The sequence below is a fragment of the Diceros bicornis genome, chromosome 3, assembly GCF_020826845.1.
Source record: "Diceros bicornis minor isolate mBicDic1 chromosome 3, mDicBic1.mat.cur, whole genome shotgun sequence".
NCBI classification, from domain to species: domain Eukaryota; kingdom Metazoa; phylum Chordata; class Mammalia; order Perissodactyla; family Rhinocerotidae; genus Diceros; species Diceros bicornis.
Window position 1 is genome coordinate 82,104,867 of NC_080742.1, and position 24,801 is coordinate 82,129,667.

The 24,801-nt window shown below is 37.7% G+C and overlaps 1 protein-coding gene across 7 annotated transcripts in view; it reads left to right on the forward strand.

The window, feature by feature from the left end:
- The window catches only part of LRGUK (leucine rich repeats and guanylate kinase domain containing), a 109,808-nt gene that overhangs the window by 18,316 nt on the left and 66,691 nt on the right, over positions 1 to 24,801 (forward strand). For all 7 annotated transcript variants that reach the window (XR_009216762.1, XM_058530256.1, XM_058530264.1 and 4 more), the window contains exons 6-10: positions 10,031 to 10,155; positions 14,466 to 14,609; positions 18,755 to 18,835; positions 20,436 to 20,522; positions 21,898 to 22,004. Coding sequence is in view for 6 of the 7 variants with exons in the window: in XM_058530256.1 (XP_058386239.1) it covers positions 10,031 to 10,155; positions 14,466 to 14,609; positions 18,755 to 18,835; positions 20,436 to 20,522; positions 21,898 to 22,004 (544 nt within the window). In the remaining variant the exon portion in view is untranslated. The remainder of the gene's footprint in view (positions 1 to 10,030; positions 10,156 to 14,465; positions 14,610 to 18,754; positions 18,836 to 20,435; positions 20,523 to 21,897; positions 22,005 to 24,801) is intronic.

Consider the following 24,801-nt stretch of genomic DNA (forward strand, 5'->3'; position numbering starts at 1 on the left):
AGTAGGCGGCACACTTCAGCTTCTGGAGCCTAGGGGGTTAATTGGGGATCTGTGAGTTTAACGAGCTCGAGTCTTTTCTTTACACCAGGGGCTGATGTTCTCTGGGTGATGAGGGAGCAGCACCTTCTCTTTCTCAGTAAGCATCTTTCTACCCACCTGAGGATTTTTCACGGCAGAGTGAAGAGGAATTGATTGCCCTTGGGTGCCTCATTCCAGGGATGTGGCAGCAGCTAGTATACACTACACCTGTAATAGGGCTGAGATGTGAGGAGAACAGGAGGTACATTTTCTTGAAGACATATTTTATAGAAAAAAAAACCTTTATTCATATATGACGGAAAGCTTAGGACATAGCGCCACTCTTTTTAGAACTTGTGTGTGAAAATGAGCAATGAGTGGACATTTAGATGGTGTTCTCGAAAGGAGAAGTTCTCCTGAACGTAGCTAATGAGAAAATGAAATGTTTTGATGACAAACTAAACGTCGTATACATTAGCAGCACCTGTCCATAGAACCTCACTTGATGCTTGACTGTCATCTATATTAAATTCACAAAGAGATGGAGTCTGACAGCCCAGAAGCCGTGTGGCTCACAAATCCACTCATCTCAGGCCATCTAGCATAATGCTGCTCAGGGAGGACCAGCAGCATCAGTGTTGCCCGGAACTTGTTAAAAATGAAGACTCTTGAACTCGACCCCAGACCTATGAAATCAGAATCTGCAATTTTTTTTTTTTTTGAGGAAGATCAGCCCTAAGCTAACATCCGATGCCAATACTACTCTTTTTTTGCTGAGGAAGATTGGCCCTGGGCTAACATCTGTGCCCATCTTCCTCTACTTTATATGGGACACCGCCACAGCATGGCTTGACAGGTGGTGCATTGGTGCGTGCCCGGGATTTGAACCTGCAAACCCTGGGCCGCTGAAGCGGAGCGTGCACACTTAACTGCTGCGCCACCGGGCCGGCCCCCAGAATCTGCATTTTTAACAAGACTCCCCCCCAAGTGGTGTGAATGCACATTACAGCTTGAGAAGCACTGGTCTAGAGGTCAGCTGGCCCCCTAAACTCTTACCGGCCAAAAGAGATGGAGATCCAGAGCCCCTTCGAGTCTTCAGGGTACCCTGAATGAGGATAGTGACATGACAGTCTGGAGTTTGACAGTCTGAGCTCTGTCTCAGAAAAATATTCTTGTATGTACAGCATGGAATTGCCAGAGAAAACAACTCTACAATATTTTGGACTCAAACAAAGAATGCAGTTTAACACATTTCTATCATGAGAGTCTTAATTTCTATATGAATTTATCTTTTCATGTAAAAACTAAATTATTATGACTTTGTATCTGTCAAATATCATGAAGAAAGGAATTAGGGTTTTTTTTAAACTTGACTTTAGATGTAGCAATTGAATCTTATCTCCAAAGCGTAAAAAGCTGTAATTATTACATCATAACAAATTGAAATTCAGAACATGGACACGTAATTAGAATGTAACATTCCTCACCTGTGTTTTTTAAAATGCAAAGACAAGTAGGCAAAACAAGCTACCCTTCATAAACTATTAATGAAATAAACTTCTTAGCTTACAATTTTGAAAAGATAGTAGGCTAGTTTTTAAACAGTACTAAATATGCCTCTTTGTTCTGTTCAGGCATATTGTGTATAATTATATATATTTTTTTTTTTTTTTTGTGAGGAGATCAGCCCTGAGCTAACATCCGCCAATCCTCCTCTTTTTTTGCTGAGGAAGACGGCCCTGGGCTAACATCCGTGCCCATCCTCCTCCACTTTACATGGGACGCCGCCACAGCATGGCCTACCAAGCAGTGCGTCGGTGCGCGCCCGGGATCCGAACCAGCGAACCCTGGGCCGCCGCAGCAGAGCGCGCGCACTTAACCGCCTGCGCCACCGGGCCGGCCCCTATAATTATATTTTTGAAAAAACTAAAAAGCTTTGAGACAATAAGAGAAATTTTTTTTTTTTTTTGGTGAGGAGATCAGCCCTGTGCTAACATCTGCCAATCCTCCTTTTTTTTTTTTTTTTTTGCTGAGGAAGACTGGCCCTGGGCTAACATCTGTGCCCATCTTCCTCCACTTTATATGGGACGCTGCCACAGCATGGCTTGCCAAGCAGTGCATCGTTGCGTGCCCGGGATCCGAACCAGCGAACCCTGGTCCGCCGCAGCGGAGCACATGCACTTAACAGCTTGCGCCACTGGGCTGGCCCCAATAAGAGAATTTTTAAACAACTTTTTTAGGCCAGTACGTTTGAAAACTTAGATGAAATGGACAAATTTCTATAAAAATATTCTGCACCAAAATGCTGATTTCGAAATAGAAACCCTGAGTAGTCCTGTAACTATGAAAGGAGTTCATTAAAAACTGAAATAAGCTAAATTAAAAATCTTCATGCAAAAAAGCCGACCAGACCCAAACTTTCTATAACAGACCTTGCAATAATGAACAATTTTTTCAAAGATTAAAAATAGGTGGTGTATTAACAATTCATTCTAATGAGGTTACTTCAATATCCAAACCAGACATGGAAGCATACGAAAAATGAAAATGACAGACTCATTTCCCTCATGATATAGATGTAAAAATCCTAAACAAAATATTAGCAAACTGAATCTGACAGTATATGAAAAAGGTAATATAGCATGACCAAGTTAGGTTTATCTCATGGATATAAGGATGGTTTAACATTAGAAAATCAGTGATGTCAATAAACTACATTAACAGATTAAGGGAAATGAACCATATGATCAGTAGATATAGAAACTCAATAGACATAAAAAGTTTAATAAAATCCAGTACTCATTCACAATAAAATCTCTTAGTAAACTAGTGATAGGGAATTTCCTCAACTTTATAAAGAATGTCTACAAAAATATTTGAAACTAACTTTATTTTAATTGGTGACATGTTCTAAGCATTCATTAAAATCAGGAACAAGACAAGATATCCACCATTGCTACCTGTATCCATCATTGTTTTGGAAGTCTCAGCACCATAAAACACAAGAAAGAAATTAAAGGTATAAAAATTGATAAGGAGAAAATAAAAGTCATTCTTTGCAAATAATATGATTGTCTATAACAAATATCAAAAAGAACTTGCAATAAACCACTAGAAATAATAGTTTTGGGAGTTCAGCAAGGTAGTTGGATGTGATTTCAGTAAACAGAAATCAATTGCATTTCTCTACACCGTAAACAAGCAATTAGGAAACAACTTTAAAGAGAGACACCATTTACAAGAACAATAAAAATGAATCTTATTAAACATGAATAAGACCTGTGGGGGGGACATAGTAAAACTGTATTGATGAGTATTAAAGACTTAACTAAAAGAGAAATACATCCCATGTTCCTGGATCAGAAGATGTGTAAAAAGAATTTTGTAGAAAGTGAATCAGATAAGGCTAATAAACCTTTGAAGAGATGTCATTCTCTTTTTTATTCAGAGAAATGCCACTCAAGACCACATGAGATGCCATATTATATCTATTCGATTGACAAAATTTAAGAAATCTAAAAATACCAGGTGTTGGAGAACATGTAGATCAAAAGAATCTTTTTTTTTTCTTCCTTATTGTTATAAAATTAGTTCAACTGCTTTGGAAAACAATTTTATACTATCTTGTAAAGTTGAACACCCAAGTTTCCTATGACTTAGCACTTTCATTCCCGCATATGGGAAGTTTAGCATGCATGTATCTGGAGGTATGAGAATGCTTATAACAACATTGCTTGTAATAGCAAAAAATTGAAATAGCCTAAATACTCATTGATAAGAGAAAGCATAAATTATGGTATACTCACACAATAGCATATCATACAGTAGTGAAAATGAGTGAACTATATCTCCATGCAGCAATAAAGATGAATCTTCATAAAACTAAATATAATTTAGGTATAAAACCAAAAGGGAAAAGGGAAGAGAAAATAGACAATTCATCATAGTGGTTATCTCTGAGAGCAAGACATCAGGATGTGACAGGAGAGGTGCACAGAGGTAGATGTAAGTTATTGCTAATGTTCTACTTCTCGGGTAAGGGTGATGGTGAGTTCAAGAGTGTTCACCATATTTTTAACAGTAAATGAAAGCAGGCCATGTATGGGTGAGTGATGTACCTGTGTCCATTAAAAATTTTTAAAATCTGAAGATTATAAGTTAATTTCTTTGAAAACAATTATTTATCAAGCTTCAAACTTCGGCTGTGTTAGAATCCCCTGGAGGGCTTGTTAAAACGCCTATTGCTGGCCTCCATCCTCAGAACTTCTGGTTGAGTAGGTCTGGGGTACCTGAGAATTTACATTTCTTTTTTTTTTTTTTAAAGATTTTATTTTTTTCCCCCCAAAGCCCCAGTAGATTGTTGTACGTCATAGCTGCACATCCTTCTAGCTGCTGTATGTGGGACGCGGCCTCAGCATGGCCGGAGAAGTGGTGCGTCGGTGCGCGCCTGGGATCCGAACCCAGGCTGCCAGCAGCGGAGCGTGCGCACTTAACCGCTAGGCCACGGGCTGGCCCAGAATTTACATTTCTAACAACTTCCTCAGTGATGCTGATATTGCTGGTCTGAGGACCACACTTGGCTCTAAGCTAATCAGTTTAGGACCACACTTTGCTCTAAGCTTGCAAGGTGTGCTTTCCTCATCTGATGCCATTCCATTTGTCCTTTTATGAATGCTTTAGAAATTTGGTTGTCTTTTTTATACTTTTTATATTTGTTCAAGATTTCCTTAGTGGGCGTATATGTCTTTTCTATTTGAGGGAAAAAAGTGCACTTTTGTTTAAAATAAAGTTAAATTAAAATGTAATTATCAATATTAAAGAGCAATTATTTAAAGAGCAATTATTTAAAATAAAAACAAATCAGTTAAATGAAGCTAGTCATGCTGGCAGTGTGATTATAGTAGATTATGCTAATACCTCGGAATAAATTACCTATGATATCAACTTTTCAGTTTATTTTATTATGCCGTTTTGTCCTTTTATATGTGAATAACTGATTACTTATTGATAATCATCCCAAATCACAAGATGATAAACTTTGCCGAGGATAAGGAAATTTATTTCGTCTTAAGAAAGAATGCAATTTATTCTTTACCTATAAATATTGACTGACTGTTCATTGGAATTTGTTTTATAATTATAGAATAATGGAATTTTAAACAGTGATTCATGGAAGTTTTAAATCCAGACTGGACTTTAGAGATCATCTAGTGCTAACTGTTATTTTATGGGAGAGGAGCCCAAAACCCAGGGAGATTCAGTGACTAGTCTAAGATTATTTAGAAAATGGTTGAACTGAAACTAGTCTTCTGAATTACGTTGTTTCTCCCATGTTGCAATTCATTGAGTAATTACTACTTTTGTCACATAGCCATTTAAAGTGTATGCGTGGGGCCGGCCCCATGGCTTAGCGGTTAAGTGCGTGCGCTCCGCTGCTGGCGGCCCAGTTTCGGATCCCGGGCGTGCACCGACGCACCTCTTCTCCGGCCATGCTGAGACCGTGTCCCACATGCAGCAACTAGAAGGATGTGCAGCTATGACATACAACTATCTACTGGGGCTTTGGGGGGAAAACTAAATAAATAAATCTTTAAAAAATAAAAAATAAAAAAAAATAAAGTGTATGTGTGTTTCATTTCTTAGAGAGATTCGCTTTTATGGTGGAGAACATTTTTCACTGGTAAGGTGATATAGATCTTTCAGGATTGGTTTTGATTAAGGCCATCATTGTGGTTCTCTCCACTAGGAAAATTGTGATGGATTTCTTACTTATTTCTCAGTAACTGTTTTCTATACACCCAAACCATATTTTATGATTGTGGACAAATGAATAAGAGCAAATACTGAACTAGTGAATAATTCATGTCAAGCACTGTGAACTGCTGACAGCATTGCCAAAATGTGAAAATGTGTTGTTGGACTTTTCCCTAGCTGTAAAGTTATGCTAATGTGCCACTGGGCTCCTTTATTCAGTTTCCACGAGGATCTAAAATTCCACTGTAAAAGATTTATTCACAGAATCGTAAAACTTTAGAGCTGGAATGCAGTATGATGACTTTGAGTTCTTTGAGTCTCGTTCTCCTGATAGTGGCCTTTTAAAATGAAAATGTAGCTAAGAGGATTAACCCAATAAGCTAATTCATTGTGATAGTTTAGTGATTTATCAGATTATATTTCTTATCGGAAAGTCCCGGGACCTATGAAAGAACATGGAGGAATAATGTAAGGAGGGAGGACGAGTAACATTTTGTGAAGGTTCTTAAAATAAGAAAAGGGGAGATTGAGGAGACAAAGTATTCCTGACAGCCAGCTGCAGCTCAGAGCTCTGTATGGACCAGTCCCGCATGTTGACCGTGATCGTTGCTGCAGTCACATATGATGTGACTGTGGGGGGTGTTAGGGGAAAAGCTGTTGTGCCACTGTAAGTACTCTTTACTCAAGAACCTGATTAATTTATAGTGCCTGAAATTCCTTGAGATTTATGGGGGAGTGAAGAGTTGGGAAATAGGAGACAGTTTTTCTGAAATGAACATATTTCTCAACAGAGATGTTCAGTGGGTTCCTCACCCTTTGCCCCAGTGCTGGGAGTGACGGCAGTGGTGGCTGGAGAGCCACGGCTATGATTTCGGCGAGGCATCCGTACTCTTCCTCCTGTTGGCCCTCGCAATACTAGTTTCCTAAAACCTGACTTGCCCTACTAGTCAAAGCTAGAGAGCAGGCTGGGCATGCCACGGGAGCTGTGATTGGCCTCCAACGTCTTGGAAAATTACTGTATACACAATAAACAAGCTTTCTTTTCCAATTCCCATTATCCCTGGATAGTTGTGGGATTCCTGTTTCCTAGTCGTCTGATTCTTGCCTACTTCCCATGGGAATGCTTCCTGACTCAGCTACACGCAAGCGTTTGTTTTATCCTTTGCCATAATTCAGAGCATCTTCAGTTTGGTTGGAGCAGAGCTACCAGGACATTAGTTCTGAAATAGGACTTAAAGACTGTTGCTTCCTCTGCTAAATTGAGACAGATGGCCATTTGAAGTTTTCCTTGCTTAATTTTTCTTGCCAAAGATTGCTACTCCAAGGATATTTTATCTAGGCCATAACTGTGTGCGAGTTTAATCTCCTATTTCCCACATTTCACATCCTTTGTTGTAATCCGTATCTGCAAAAATCTGGTCTTTGTTCTAGTTCCAGAATGGTTGTTTAAATAGCCCAGAAAATGGAAGCAGAAAGGAGCATAGTGTTTGTGAGTATAAATGTCTATTTGTAGAGCCATTCTGGCGAGAAGCTTTATGAAGTAGATTTGAAAATGCATATTGATGACAAGCAGAACTATGCTTCAGCCCAAGGATTGAATCTGAAACCAATGAAGAAAATCTAGGAATTTCTGGTTCATTTGGCAATATTTTCTCAGCATTGCTTCTAGTTTCCTAATTTATCTCTTTCTCTGGCCTAGGTCTTTTCAGAATCAATCCTGGCCTTGAATCTTTCATTTTGTGCTGTTGGCCAAGAGGTATAGGATGTGATTCCTTGGCCTCATGTGCTTGTAATTTAGTAATAGTAATGATGCCTTACAATTATGAGATGCTTTACAGTTTGTGCAACTGATTCACACCCATTTTCTAACTTTTTCCATGATCTAATTTTTGGCCTTCATGGCAACCTAGTGTTATCCCCACTTTACAAATGAACAGTATGAGCAGAGAAAAGCTAAGTCACATAACTAGTAAGTAGTAGAGTTAGGATAGCTGCAAATTATGAGGCAAAATATAAGTTTTTGTGAGACTTATGATACCTTACTTGTGATTCCTTCCTCTTTAAAAAATTTGTTGATTCTGTGATTAATGGAAGGAGATAGGTGAGGGGTTAGAAGTTGACCAGAAAAGGCTTTGAAGAAGAAATGGCTTGTCTAGAGTGAATACCAAGAATTGAAGTTGCTGTGACATATTTACAGTTATAATATATACTACCAAATTGCCTTCAAAGTGGCTATATCATAATGAACCTTCTCACCCATTAGTGTGAAAGTATCTGTGCTTCAAAACCTTTAAAATGTTTGCTGCTGCTGGCCCCGTGGCTTAGTGGTTAAGTGCGCGCACTCCGCTGCTGGCGGCCTGGGTTCGGATCTTGGGCGCCGCTTCTCTGGCCATGCTGAGGCCGCGTCCCACATACAGCAACTAGCAGGATGTGCAACTATGACATATAACTGTCTACTGGGGCTTTGGGGAAAAAAAAGGAGGAGGATTGGCAACAGATGTTAGCTCAGGGCTGATCTTCCTCACAAAAAAAAAAAAGTTTGCTAAGCTGACGGGTAGAGGATGATGTTTGTCTTAATTTGCATTCTCCCCACTACAAATGAAGCAGAGTGTCTTTTCATAAATTTATTATATTAGCCACTTGGATTTGTTCCTTTGGGGATTTCCTGGACATATTCTTTCTCCATTTTCTGTTGGATTGTTTTGTCTTTTTTTCCCTATTAGTTTGTTTTCCTTCTTTATGTATTCTAGGTAGCAATCCTTTATCTATGTTATATGTTATATATGTATATATGTTACTGTATATGTTGTGAATGTGTTCTTCCAGTCCATCATTTGTGCTTACTTATGTAATTAAAAAATAATAGAAATAAGAAAATGAGGTTATCTGTCAAAAAAAAAATACTTAAGATGTTGGTTTAATGTGAATGTGAAAAAAATGAAAAAGAAAAGAAAAAAAAGTAGAATTTGAAATTAAGTCCTGAAGAATGGGCAGAGTTTAGAAAGGAGTAGAAAAGCAGTATGAAAAAAAGATACACTGCCAAGTAAGAAAGTTCTTGGTACATTCTAGAACTATTGAAAAGATTGACCTGGCAGAATGGAGAATTGTCATTGGATTGTAATGGGAATGAATTGGATAAACAGGTTTTGCTTGAAGTGAAGGGCCTTAAATGCCAGAGTGAGGAACTTGGAATTCATCCTATGAGAATTTTTTAACTGAAGCATGATATCCAATCAATATTTTGAAAAAATTAACCTGACTACAGTGTGTAAGGTCACTTGAGGGTAGGAAGAACTGGGTTAGAGGTACCCATTGGCGCTAAAGCTGAATTAAGTTGGCAGAAGAGTGAATGAAAAGGAAGGGAATGATTAAAGAGATGTTTTATAGCAAAAAATGCCAGGTCTTGGTGATTGATCGGATGCTCTGAAGATTATGAGTGGCTGAGAAAATGGTGAAGTCTTAGGCTACTTGGGAGGGAAGATGGAGCTTTGGTGAGGAAACGATATTAAATCCTGGAAATTTGTCAAAGAGATTGAGAACAGAGAGAGGTGAGTAGAGTTGGTGACTTTGAGATTGTAGTTTTAGTTACTACAAGGATGGAACACAGAAGATAAGTTAAAATTTTAGCAATGAATAGAAACTTAATCAATGGATGAGAAAATGAAGGCAGAGTTTAGGCCTCATTTATTTTAAAGGGAGAAGAGAAGCCAATATAGACAGAAAGAAAAGGCTGTTCCTCTCTATATCAGGGTCTTGGGGTTGTTTTTATCACCCATTTGCTGCAGATGACATCTCCCAGGCTATTACCTGGTTATGAGGGTGATAAAGCTTGGTGCATGTCACCTCTCCAGGGCAGCTCTGTAGTCAGAAGTCCTGCCCATGGGAAAGCACATGAGTTTCTCATGGAGACCATTCAGCAGCAAGGACGACCACTCTGCAATGAGACAGTTTTGAACCACTCTGAAATGTCTTTCCTCACTGATTAAATGAGCACATATGGATGCAAATGCAACTGAGCACACTCAAAAGGTATGCCTTTTTTTTAAAAAAATAATAATAATAATTTTAAGTGGTGTTAGTATTAACTTCTATATGAAAAAAATATATGTCAAGATTTAGTGTCCATCTTGTATAGAGCATATAGTACTGCTTTCTTTATGCTATTGTCTGATTTTTCTAATGATGATTTCACACTGATTCTTTTTTTCTTCAAAATGTTTCTAGTAACATTTTCCTTAAACGTAGTCATGGTATTTAGGCAATGAGATAGAAGAAATCAGTGGACTCGAGCTGTGCAGCAGTCTAACTCATCTTAGTCTGGCCAAAAACAAGATCACAACAATTAATGGCTTAGGCATGTTACCAATCAAAATACTTTGTCTGGTGAGTCTAACAGAAATGCTATTCTTTATAGAAGTGCTAGTTAATGTTTTAGTAAATATATGAATGATGATTAGGATTTTTCAGGTTTATAAAGAGCTAATTCCTTTATGAAATGTTACTGTCTTCAGTTTTGTTTGCTTCTTTCCATATCTGGTGTGTGTGTGTATGTGTGTGTGTGTGTGTGTGTGTGTGTGTGTGTGTGATATCAATATTTCATGCTAAAGTATAATGATTTTCTCATTTGGTACCCAAATTCAGTTTTTAAAAAGATTGACTTTTTACACTCAGAAAGAAAGGTATACTTTTAACAACCATTAAAAATACATTTTTTAATGTCTTACTGATGAAATAACATTTAAGCATAATATTTATTGCTGTTAACACTTTATTGCTCTCAAATGAACCATAAGATGTTCTCTGGGCACTGAATTTTGGCAGTTCTTTTATATTAATATATTCTCGTCTCCCATTCTAGAAAACCAAAATTAGTGCTGAGAATAAGTGACAATTCTAATCAGAAAGTTTAAATTTTTAAATTTTTTCCCATTGAGAGCACTTTTCTTAAGCTATATGACATGCTATGTGACTATGACTGAGTGAAAATACAGATAATTTATTAAAAAATCAGCAGGATCATAATAGTTCCAAAAATATATATAGTTATTTTTGAAATAACAGTATAGCTCACTAATTTGGGGGCTGATAATATAGTTTGTGGGTTATCTAGGATTCTTTCTTCTTCGTTTCCTCCTCTCTCCTACTTCTTACCCTTGGGTGGCTTTGCTGTTCTTTGTTATATCTCTGTATATCTGTCACAAGGTGGACAGGGAGGATTTTAAGCCATAAGGCTGGTTGCTTGTTAATTTCTTACATGAATTATCCCACCGGAGAGTGTTGAACTGTTGTTTGAAATGAAGTCTTGGGTTATCTGCAGATTTTTGACATGTACGGTATACTATTCCAATCTTATTTAACCACAGGTAGCTGAAGGTTGGCTGTGTGTTAATTTTTCTTTCCCTGAGCTTGGAGCTTGAAGTACTTTTTCAAGACCCTTTACTCTGTACAGTGAGTTAGGTGACAGTAAAGTACTTCCCAGTACAGAGGATGAAACTAAGGCGAGGAAAGGTTTAATAATTTCCCTAGGGTTTCATGTTTTCTGCCCACTTAGGCATCTTAGCAAAGCATAAATGAAATGAATTTGAAAAGTTAGATTGCAGATTTTGAAATTATGAAAGAAAGTCACATTTTAAAATTATGATAACTTGAAGAATTATTGGCAGTATGTACTATTCAATCTGTAGCTGGTTAGAACCTTATCCTTTTCTTTACATATCTTTTTGTATTGGCATTCCCATTAACTTTAAGTGGAGCATGATATGTGGAAAGAGATATGGAGTGTGCTTAAGGGAATGAGAATGGAACTCATTATTAAGAATAAGAATGCATAGCACTTTTATCCTGAGTGCGTTTCAGTAACTAAATAAGTAATCTGTGTTGACAGTTCCATCTCAAGTACCTTTTAGAAAAAGCATAAGAGACATTTTTTTCTACAAATAGGTTAGGTGGATTGTTCCCAATCCCTGCCTCCCTCACCCAAGATGAACTAGAAAATACAGACTATGCCATCATTCATTTTCCTTAACATTTTTGAGAATAGTAAGGGTGTCTTTTCCAAATGTTAATAAAATATGTAAAATAAAATGGTACACATTTGTTTCAATAGTTTTTAATGCTTTTATTTTTTAATTCATGGAATCAAAGCCAATTGCTTTACTATTGAAAACAATTCATTTTACAATTTAGAGAACAAAGAACAATTCACCATACAAACCAATTGTCAATTCTCTACCATCAACTTTTACAATAAATGTAAGGGGAAAATGTGATTCACTTATGGGCTATTCTGTCAACCACCTCCCTTAGCAAGTAAGGAAAATGCATTCCAAACTTTAAAATTTATTTTGTCTTGGTAAGAGCCACTTGTTTTTTCCCTCCCAAATTGGGGAGATTAAGACTATTTCTCATTTCATTTATTTAAAAAAAATAGCTTCCCTCTAAAGGTCCCCTTTCCCCTGCTAATCATGATAAAACAAGCAAGAACTGTTCATGCAGAAACTGGATGTCCACTTTGAGGAATGATGTATCAATTTTTCAGCATTGGATAAAGGGTTTGAATAGATGACTTTCAACTCAGAACATTTCTCAGTTCTGCTTTCTTTTATGACCATAGGACAGCTAATTAAACTTTTCTATGCCTCACTCTACTTTTATGCATCTACTACTGTGAAAGCCATCAGAGATGCTGTAAAGAATTATTAGTCTATCTTCCACATCTACAGCACTTCAAAGTTCTTTGGAAAGTGTATTGTGTATAAATTTGATATGTGGGCATATTTTAAATAGGATATTGAGGTCTTTTCTCAATAAGTTAAATTAATATGGATAATATGTTTAGTGTCGTTTTTTTCTTTTCCTTTTCTGTTATACTTTCTAGAACTTTTTTGAACTCTGAATAGTAGGAAATTTGACTTAGGCAAATGAGGTTATGAGTATTTTTTCGTTCTTATTATGGAATTTTCCAAACATATATAAAAATAAAAGGAATAATTTAATGAGCCCCCATGTGCTATCACCCAGCTTCATAGATGATCAACATTTTATTAATATATTTTAAAGAGCCATAGGATTAACTAATGAATGCAAATCTTGCTCATTATTGAAATGAAATCTTATGAAAGTAGCTCTTGCTATTAAATGTGCCAGGAGGGCCAGCCCCGTGGCTTAGCGGTTAAGTGCTCGAGATCCACTGCTGGCGGCCCGGGTTTGGATCCCGGGCGTGCACTGACGCACCGCTTCTCCGGCCATGCTGGGGCCGCGTCCCACATGCAGCAGCTGGAAGGATGTGCAGCTATGGCATACAGCTGTCTACTGGGGCTTTGGGGGAAAAATAAATAAAAAAATAAATAGTTATAAATAAATAAATAAATAAATAAATAAATAAATAAATAAATGTACCAGGAAACATGTACCAGGAAAAGTATTGTAGATGGAAGACAATACTATAATTTAATTTTTTAAGTTCTTACGTGCTTTTTAAAAGTTTTAAAAATTTAAAGATGGGCATAACATGGCATTGATTGAAACCTCAAAATTCTCTTTCTTATGATTTTCAACTTAAAGTTTCATTTTAGCGTGATGTATTCTTATACCTCAAGGCTAAGGAACCTGAGGAATTATGAGTATGTTGGAAAATATACAAGAAAATACAGATTACTGTTGTCACTATAATTTGTTGTTATGGGTACATGGGGGTTGGGAAAGAGGACAACATTTGAGTCTTAAATCTTTCTTTGTTTTATGGTCATTGTCTGAGAAGATGCTTATGTGTGAATATTGAAGAACTTAGTTTGGTTATCTATTGTTGAATAGCAAGTGTAGTGGCGTGAAGAAATTTTATTAGCTACCATTTTATTAGCTAACAGTTCTGCACTCTGAACTGGGTTCAGTTGGGTGATTCTTCTGCTAGTCTTGCCTCATTCAGCTGGCAGATTTGCTGGAATGGCTGGGTTTTTCCTCTCTATTTAGACTCAAGGTCCCTCTCCACGTGACCTGTCCTTTTCCATGTGACCTCTCCACAAATTCTGTCCAACAGAGTAGCTAGAGTGCTTACATGGCAGCTCAGGATTCCAAGACACAAGAGGAGAAGCTGCCAGGCCTTCTTAATTCTTAGACTTGGAACTGGGTCACTTCTGCCATATTCTTTGGTTAAGGCAAGTTGTAGGTCCAGCCTAGATTCAAGAGGAGGGAACTGTGCGAGAGCATGAATAAGTGGAGGCCTGTATCACACTACCACAACCCTCGTGATATGAAGTGATTAGAATGTTTTAAAAAACAAAGTATATGTGGGAGTTACAATATTCAAGTGGTTTATTGTGATGGTGATGAAAGAATTGCATTAAATTTTTATTTCTAAAGATAAACATGGAGTTATGTGGTCATTAGGCTTTAGGTAAACAATGTTAAAAGCTTATACTCCTAGCTTTTGTCTGTCCTACTGATTTGAACATTCATTTTGCTTTAACTTTAGTGAAAATATTACATTCTGAATCTTCCAGCTGAAAAACTGGAATTTCTTTCTGGGGAGTGTGTATATATGTTTAAGGAGGTGAGTGATGAAAATGGGAGGGTGGGAAACAAGAATGGCTTACTGATTTTAAGAGATTTGGGGCAATATCTAGAATAAAAGCTTGTCATTGTGCTTTTTCCTACTAGAGACCTTTAAGACATTAAGTGTATTTTATCAATTTTAGAGCAATAACCAGATTGAGAAGATCACAGGTTTGGAGGACCTAAAAGCGCTACAGATCGTGGATCTGTCCCACAATCAGATCAGGAGCCTCCAAGGCTTAGAGAATCATGACTTCTTGGAAGTGATCAACCTAGAAGATAATAAGGTAATGTCATGCTTTATATGTCTTGGTCTCAGTGTCCACACAGAAGGACATATCAGGACCCTTTATTGGTTTCTCAAGGAGTGTCACATTAAATACCAACTTAGAAGTGTTATTCTAGAAAACCTCCTGGAGCAGTAGTTGCAGAAGGGCTGTTTTTTGTTGTTGTTTTTTTTTTTTTTTAACAAATACTTACAATTCTTAATTTTTGAAAATTTGATGATTCTTAATTACATTGTTTTAAAGATTTAAACTGCAACCAAGTGCATATGACTTTTTGAAGTAGATGTGTTCATGTGAAATTTTGTGGAGAAAGATGGCATTAGGAATGTCTGAAATGTCAGAGCAGAGAAGTTGGGAATAGCCTCAGGCTGGTGTTGCTCATGTCATCCATTAAAGAGAAGAGGTACAGGAATTCTTGTATCCTATTGGTAACAACAATGTATGTTCCCAATCTGTATGAGTTGGGTATTGGACTTATTCACATTTCCATATCTGGCTTAATGTACACTTTATTTCACAAATTATATAAATTGGCTTTCACTCTTAATTACACTTTATTTCTAGTAAAGCATTTGTGCTTGTAGTCGTGGTATGTCTGACTTCTTATGCAATAAGGTCTACAAAGTGATTTTACTCTTAGTGAGTACCTTAATCATATTTTTGGGAAGATTTCAAAGGAAGTTGAATGTTTATTTCTTCTTGAAAATGAAAAATTCTGGCTGACAGTGAAAGACACCTTGGTCCCACCCGGGGTGAGATGTGCTGTGGAGACGTGTCTTTTTGCAGCTGTGATGGTGCTTATCAATTGTGTCTGATGACTCTTTCTCCCATGAACTGCTATCACCTGTTAGATTTCTAAAAATCAAGAAAAGGCAGTTGTTAGGTCTGGGAACAAGTAGATTTTTAATCACAGACAAAACTGTTCATCCTCATTTTCACTTGATTTGTAAATTAAGTTGTTTCATCAACTGCTAAAGTTAATTCTAATGGATGGCTTTTGTTCACTGTGCCACGTGTTTTATGAAGTCAGCACAACCTCTGTTTCGTATGGTTTTAGTGTATTTCATGAAATTACCATTAAATTGGTATTCACATTATACAGGGAGTGTTGGAAAGGTGGAATGTACTCAATAAATCTCAACTCAATGCATCTCAGGATTCAGGAAAAGGAGTAATGGTAATAATAATAATAATACTTATATCAGGAAAAGGAATAATTGTAATAATAATAATACTTATAGTCATAAAGTAATACAGACATTTATGAGTACTTATGCACAAGGCACTGTTCTAAGCACTTTACCCATATCATCTCATTTAATCCTCATTATAACCCTATTATTATGCTGTTTTACAGATGAAGAAACTGGGCACAGAGAGGTTAAGTAACTTGCCCAAAGTTATATATCTAGCAAATAGCAGAGCCAGGATTCAAATATAGAATGGTTTGCCTCCAGAGTCAATGTTCTTAACCCTGCAGGATAATATAGTAAATGAAATGCTAATGGCCCTCCCTTCAGAAAAGTGTGCAGTGTAACGCTCTAGAAGAGTGCTTTCTGATAGAAATATAATGTGAGGGCCGGCCCCGTGGCCTTGCAGTTAAGTGCGCGCGCTCTGCTGCTGGCTGCCCGGGTTCGGATCCCAGGTGCGCACCGACGCACCGCTTCTCCGGCCATGCTGAGGCCGCGTCCCACATACAGCAACTAGAAGGATGTGCAGCTATGACATACAACTATCTACTGGGGCTTTGGGGGGAAAAATTAATAAGTAAAATTAAAAAACAAAGGAAATGTGAGCCATAACTGTGAACCAAGCATGCTTTTTTAAATTTTCTAGTAACCGCAATAAAAAGTAAAAAGAAACAGGTGAAATTAATTTTAATAATATTTTATTTAGCCCAAAACATCCAAAATATTATCATTTTTAACATGTAATCTACATAAAAATTATTGATGAGGTATTTATATTCCGATGCTTCATACTAAGTTGTTGACATCTGGTGTGTATTTTACATTATGGTACATCTCAATTCATCCTAGCCATATTCCAAGTGATAAGTAGCCACACGTGACTAATAACTACTGTATTGGATAACACTGGTGTAGAAGGACCTCACAAATAATATATTGTTCTCTTCAATTTCAAGAGACTTTTCAAGTTACTTTTGAAATAGTTTAAGGAAAAAGGGGCACATTAAGTGAAGAAAGGAGGTTATATATATTATTTTTTTTCTGGTGAGGAAGATTGGCCCTGAGCTAACATCCGTTGCCAATCTTCGTCTTTTTGCTTGAGGAAGATTGTCCCTGAGCTAACATCTGTGCCAGTCTTCCTCTATTTTTTTGTATATGGGACACCGCCACAGCATGGCCTGATGAGCGGTATGTAGGTCCACACCAGGGATCCAAACCTGCGAACCCTGGGCTGCCGAAGTGGAACATGCAAACTTAACCACTACCCCACCAGGCTGGCCCCAGGAGTTTCTAATTTTTAAATGTTAAAGAGACCTCATTAAAAAAAAATGGCTACGTGTCCCAAAGGGGGGATCCTTTGGCAACGATTGGGTCTATAACAATAACATAATTCCCTGGCTCCCCACTGGGCAGGTTGGGGAGCAACCAACAGTACTTTGAAATATTCTTTGAGCCATCCAAAGATTTCCTCAGAGATTTCTCCAGTACAGCTGAGAATACTGTGTATTAGGGATGGAAAATTTGTCATTTGAAAGAAACATAGCATAGCTGTTGCTTCTCGTATGATTAATTTGATGTTAGGAAGATTGTTTAATGGTAGCACTTTCATCAGTATTGTTTACTTGGTTTTAGCTGTTGAAACATTGCTGTACTTTCACGTGATCATTTGCACGTCTCTTTTAAGTTCTTTTGCAAATGTTTACCATCAGCTGGTGATTTGGGGACCTTTGTCACTCTCTACTCTATAGTCCTTGTTAGATTCGATGTCATTTCTAGCATTTAAAACTTATCCCCAAAATGTTAACTCTATTATAACCTCAGTCCTTTCTTCTAGAAGCAAGATGTTGGTCTAGGAGTTACTTAGAGAATGCTATTTTACTTCTCTGAATCTTAGTGTTGTTATTTCACGAATCAATATATCTGTCTGTCTGTCTGTCTATCTATCTATCTATCTTAAGAAAAAGCCTTAACAGGCCCCTTTAGGTCTAATGGTGAGGCTTGGAGAACATGGCCTAGAAGGAAATGGCAAAAAAAGAGCCAACTAAATTGCCCTCCCTACGAAGTCAAAGTTGTGAAACAACCTACTCAGAAAAGAGTATAAAACGTAAATTTACAGTTTAACAGAAAATTTTAAGGTAAACACCCATGTAACACCACCATCAAGAAATACATCATATAATTTTCCATTTATATCTTTCCTTAAAATAATTCTTTCTTTCTTTTTTTTTTTTGTGAGGAAGACTAGCCCTGAGCTAACGTCCGATGCCAATCCTCCTCTTTTTGCTGAGGAAGATTGGCCCTGGGCTAACATCTGTGCCCATCTTCCTCTGCTTTATATAGGATGCCACCACAGCATGGCCTGACAAGTGGTGCGTTAGTGCGCGCCCAGGATCTGAACCCCGGGCTGCCACAGCGGAGTGTGCGCACTTAACAGCTATGCCACCGGGCCGGCCTCCAAAATAATTATTTCTTATGGAAAAAATGATAGAGCTAAACATGTACAATGCAGTAAGAAGGCTTCCTCAGTCCCAAATAACCAGGCCAGCAGAAGCAGTGTTGGGGAGGGAGACTAGGGAACTGGAGGGCTGGGAAGGATTAGCGGTGGAGAGAGCCAGCTAGCCCTGGCATGCATTTTTGGTACTGTTTCTCTGATTCTAAATACCATTTTATTTCTGTCTTAAACATGGCTGAGAAGAGGAATACCTCACCATTCTCTAGCCAGAGGGGGAAAAAAGAAAATGTGTATGTGTGTGTTCACATTTACTGAAGGGGAATACAATAATTCCCTTGTTCTGCATAGCTTTGTGGAATTCTCATTAAAAAGCTGGATATTCAACAGAGCAATTTTTAAAATAAGTTGAATTTAAAGGATCCAAAGTAGCTCCTCTCATATTGTTTTCTATTATCTTTGTGCATTTAGTCTATTGGTGATATTTTGTTTCTCTGATTAAACAGATTGCTGAGCTGGGTGAAATAGAATACATTGAAAATCTACCTCTCCTTCGAGTTCTCAATCTTTTAAGAAATCCAATTCAGGTGAGAGATCATTTATATCAGGGGGAGGGGGATGAGGACTTTCTTGGAATTCTTGTTCTTCAAGAAATGCTTTTGATAAAGAACATCAGGAATGTGAAGACAGTGTGTTTATCTTCATTCTCTCTCTCTTAGGAAACAGAACGGTAAGCAGAGTAGCCCCTATGCACCACTATCAGTGACAGTGAAAGCCTGAGGTTACCTACTCTGTGTGGTCATTTGTGACTCATCCCAGGTGGTAATAAAGATTACAGGCGGGAACTATCGAGATTGGGGAGCAATGTCCTTTTACATTACAGAATGCACGATGCCAGAGGTGTAGACAGAATATGGTTCCCATTTTCTAACAGGGGAAAGAAAATCCAGAATTAGACACCTAATGTAATTTGTCTGGATATAGCTGTGAAATTGATATTGTTGTAAAATGATTATAGAAAAAAATAATATATTTCTTACAGATTCTTCACCTTGGGATTCAAAGATCCATGACTTTTTCAAGCCTCTCTCTTTCCTTCCATTGATAGATCCTTTCTTTCTGGCCTCTGTCCTTCCCTCTTTGTCCATTTGTCCTTCATTCCACTTTTCTACGTCTACTCTTCACTTGCCTTTCCATAGACTCTTGAATTTGTATGTATCTCTGAGTACCGTTCTTTTTGCGGGTGTCTTGATGAGCACGTCTGGACAGGTGAAAAACCAAAATCAGAAATTAAAAATAAGATTTAAAATAAAAACAATCCTTTGTATGAGAATAGTGGCAAGTAATTTAAAAGCACCTCTGGGAAAGAAAGGAGCAGGGCTTAAAGTGGGTGTCACCTCCCATTTCAGATCCATGAGGGTGTTTGAGCGTATGCATAAATAAACAGCACAAACGCTTTCACACATGTTAACTCATTTATATACACACACCCCCATTTACACATTGAAATACAAAAAAGACACCTTTGTATTTTCATTTCATGTGCATTCTCATCTATAAAATGTATCATCCACTAATGTCTTTCTCTCCAAAGAGATGTAGCTTCTTAATACAAAAGACTTTAATTATATTTCTAAAACCCAGATGATTCTAACACAGCAGATGGTTGGGAGTAATAAAGAATTTATTCTGTAAGTGAATATTATTTTATTATTGTAAAACAAATTCATAATGAGTGATACAAAATAATACAAAGTAATAAGAAATAAATAATGACAAAGTAATAATAAATAATGTTTCCTTATTTGCAATAGTGAAACTCGTTGGAGTTAGAAGATAGGGTTTGAATCACGGGCCGTGGCATCTTAGATGAAATGCTTCACCTCTCTGAGACTTAGTTGTTTTTCTCTTGAGAAATGATGTTAATCATATCTGTCCTGCTTATCTCCCAGGGAGATTAACAAGATCACATGTGAAGAACTTTGTAAGTTACAAGGCACAGTCTGCATTTGAGTTGTTAGTATAAGGGGACTGGTAAGCGTGAAAAGGTAGCGGCCTATGAGGGGGTGTGTGTGGGAATGACAGGAGTAGTAGGGGGAAGACCTACGCTCATGGAAGTAGAGCGCTGGTGCTTGTTAAGTTGGGAAAAGAAAGGCAATTGAATAGTCCTCTTGATATTTTGAATAGGAAAAATCTGAATATTGGTTCTTCGTAATTTTTATGCTACTACGATTAACAGAATTAGATCAGAAGAAGATTCAAGTGGAAGAAAAGGTATGTAATCATATCATTTCATGTGTTTATGAGTTAATATGCTCAAGAGCTCATGCTGCCTGCTGCAGGACCAACATAATCAATAAATGACATGCATAACAATATGTAAATTAATTATTTAGGAAGTGTTTCCTTGTCCTGGGATCTGTCTGTTGAACCCTCTGCAAAGCTGAGTGTCAACACACATGTAGCGAAAGCCGTACTATTGGTACAGGGAAAAGATGGGCAGTGGGAACAGAAGCAGTCCTCCATTTACGTAGGCCGGCAGCATCATGGCAGTCTAACTTGAATAACTATCATATTTGGAGGGTGTGTGATTCTATCTGCGTTACTCTAAAAATTCATTTGTGTAATGAAATATAATCTCATTCTACCATATAATCGAAAGGTACTCAAATAAATCACTACTCTGATAATTTAAATCCTTAATTCTGCTCTTTAAGAGAATGATTCCTCTGGACACACATTTCCAGAGTAACCAGACCTTGAATGCTAGCACCTGCCTCCCCCACCATACCTGTGGTGGCTACTTTGTCTTCCTTTAGTGACCGGGGACAGCTGAAATCTCCACTAATGAGGGATTTCTTACACTGGATGCAAATTTGAAATGGGAATGAAAACAGGTATAAATATGTAGAGAGGCAGCTGTTCCGTTTCATAAATGCCTTTTTGAAATCTTGGTTAAAAATAGTTACAGATGCCAGTCTGTTATTATTCTCGCACGCAAAGGCACTTATTAGATTTCTGTTCCCCTTTAACATTTTATGAAAGGAATAAATTTAAACCCATATATTAAGTAAAGGTGTGGTAGTGAGGATAATGTAGTTAGAGGGATGACGAAGACAGGGGATAGAGAACTGTATGTTATGTGGAAAAGGCCCATATCTTTGAACAGAGACAGTTATGCTAAAAGAGGAGGAGGTTTTGGTAGAATTTGAGATAATCAGATAGTTCCTGGTGAGATGGCATGAGAAAATAATTCTACAGTATCAACTACCTGGAATCTAGAACTGTGAACTTTATTCCTTCTTCTCATACTAAAAGTTGGAATTTTTACTATGTTAAAAGTAAACTTGGACTTTAGAGGTTTTGTTTTTGTTTTTGCTTTTTCCCTCCCTCCCAAATTCCCTTTATGGGGAATATAAAGAAGTAGGGGACCAGTGGGGTCCAGTTCAATATTTTAAGATAATTATCATTATTTAGGCTTTAGGAAAGTTAGAGTAGACATAAGACTGAACACAAAGATTCTTGAGCATGTGTTAAATTATTTCTATACTGATTGTGTGTGTAGAATATTTTATTGAAGAGAGTCTAAGCCTTGTTTTCTTTTTAGAAATGAGATTTGTTTTCCTTTTGCATTTCTAATTCTGGAAAGGTTGCGGCAGTGAATAAATATGACCCTCCGCCGGAAGTGGTCGCAGCCCAAGATCACCTGACGCATGTTGTCAACAGCGTGATGCAGCCACAGAGGATCTTTGACAGGTATTCATTAGGGGTCCGCAGGGTAGATAGAACTCAGGGCGGCAAGCACAGGACAACCTCCTCAAGTTCCCTAGCCCTCTATTTTGTGACCCATTCCTTTCTCACCTGCTCTGAGGGAAGGGGTCGGGTCTTTATTTGATAGGATGTGTTGTCTCATTTATAGTGTTTTCATCACATGCTTGAATATGGGGCTCACTCATTGGGTTTTCCCAAGTGTAGGTGACGACTGGATTCATCTTCCCTCTTTCATCTGGCCCTTCAAATGGTGGCTAGCCTGTGACATAGGACAGTGAAATAAAAAAAGAGAAAGTTTGTCAACTTTTCTGCTGTAGGATAGAACCACAGACTTTAGCCTCATTAACAGAGAATTATGATGATTTCTATCCCTTGTAAATTTTTCCTTAGCTGCGAGTGAATGCTAGATAGTCCTGCCAAAGAGCATCCCATGAATGCAGATTATTAGAGAGTTTCTAGAAGGAAGCCCAGCTAGCCTAAGGGAACCTGAAATAGCCTTTCTAGTGATTGCACTGAGCTGCAGTCAGCACAGCAGGGAGAAGTCGCCCAGCTTGGTTGAACACATGAATAGAGTCTCTCACCTCCAAGTTCGAAGCCAGATTTACCACGGTTTCTCCATTTCTTTTTAAACAATCTGTTGGAGCAGATGGCCATTTATGCTATAAGTATAATGCAGAAATTCTATCGATACCCAAAGACATTTTAAAAATGCTTGTAGAATCTCTTGGTTATAAATGGCTTCTCCATGTGGTATTTGCTCCTGAGCTTCACGTGGATGGCACAGAGAGCAAAATGTTTTATTTTGCATCTAGGACATGATTTTTTTACGTGTAACTTAATAATATAGACATTGACAGTTTTATATATTTATGGTAGCCCTCTAGATGAAATGATTTACCATTTATTTGCATACATCTGGAAAAGCACATTTGATTTAAAAGAAGGGCATTTATGTCCTCATTGTATTTCTTTTCTGGTTTATGAGATTGCTAGTTGTTTCATGCTTTAGAGTGCATTTATATAAAAATATGTATCAAAGAAATTTACAGCAGTCTCATAAACATGTGTTTCTTTATCATTTCTGGCAGTCAGGCAGACAAGAACAAATAGCCGTGCAGCCCTGAATGCTCCAGATGGAGCAGCGTTCATAGTGAAAAACTCGTGGAGGCGGGAGCTGGTCTGCCATTGCCCTTTCCACTCTGCGCCAGGACACAGCTCTCGGGCAGTCCCAGAAGTCAGGTTCCAGGAGAGGAACCCTGACTCTTGGCCTTGGGACTTTTACATTATTGGGGAATCCCTGCCCCCTCTCTTGGTATGATTGGGGTGAGGATACAATATTAAAGTGACACAGCAGACCCTTGACTCTGGCCTAGTAGTCATTGATAGCTTTCTTGTTCTCTGGTATGACAAGGTTCTCCAGCCTCGTCTTGTACAAGTCCTATCCAAACTCTGGAAGCAGCCATTTCACTAAGAAGCCCTGGTTTGTTTAGTGAGAAATGGTATTTCTCAATCACAATCTGGGTGCTAGTGATAATCATTACTATTGGGTTGGTCATCATTTCTAGGCCTTTTAGTGGACAGAGCTGGGAATATATTTCCCTTCTCCCTCCCTTCATCCCTCCCTCCCTCCCCTCCTTCCTTCCTTCCTTCCTCCCTCCCTCCCTCCCCCCACTTCCTTCCTTCTTTCCTTACTTCCATCTATTATATCTATCCTGTCTGTTTGTACCTATCTATCTTCATCTATTCAGTCTGTTTGTGTCTAATCCGTATCTAGATAGATCTATCTGTATCAATCTATAGATGGATGATAAAATACCTTCTGAATTTTTATTGATACTTTACAATTCAGTTTCAGGAACACAGTTGAGCTTTTATTTAACCTCCTCTCTATTACATCTGTATTTCCTTTTCTCCCACACCAAGGACACAGAGGAAGATGGATTAGAATATTCCATAATTAGTCTTTTTTAAAATCCCATATTACACAATGGTATTAGAATACCAATACTAATACTAACACCAACATGACTACTGAAATCATTAAAAACATGTCCTGCCTATGCTTTTCCCATTAACCTGTCTCTTTTTTGTTGTGGTAAAATATATATAACATAAAATTTGCCATTTTAACCATTTTAAAATATGTAGTTCAGTGGCATTAATTATATTCACAATGTTGTGCAACCATCACCACCATCTATTTCCAAAACTTTTTCGTCACCCCAAACAGAAACTCTGCAACCACTAAGGAATAATTCCTCATTCCCTGCTACTCCCAGTCCCTGGTATCTTCTAATCTACTTTCTGTCTCTATGAATTTGCCTATTGTATATATTTCATGTAAGTGTCAATCACCCTATTTTAAAAATAGTGTACTATGTTTATATTGTCAGAACATATATCCATCACACACAACACTTTCTCCTTGGCTGTCACTTAGTCTTGGTTCTATGGATAACTGCATATTTATTGCTCCCTTCCAGCCCTTCTATTGGTGTCTCATGAGTCACTTTGGTTGTATGAACCTTGTTCTCTAGTAGATTCCTTAGGAAGGGCTATGGGATCAATATCCCTTGAACTCTTGCTTGTTGATAATATTCTCTGCCCTTTATGCTTGAAAGTCATTTTTGCTATGCATAAATTCCAGGGCTCACACTCTGTTCCCTAAGTATAATAGAGAAGTTACTCCATTTTCTTTTGGTGCAAAACATTGCTGTCAAAAATCTGATAACCATTTAATTTTCTTTGCCTTTCTTTGTTATAAGTCATGTGTTCTCTTTTT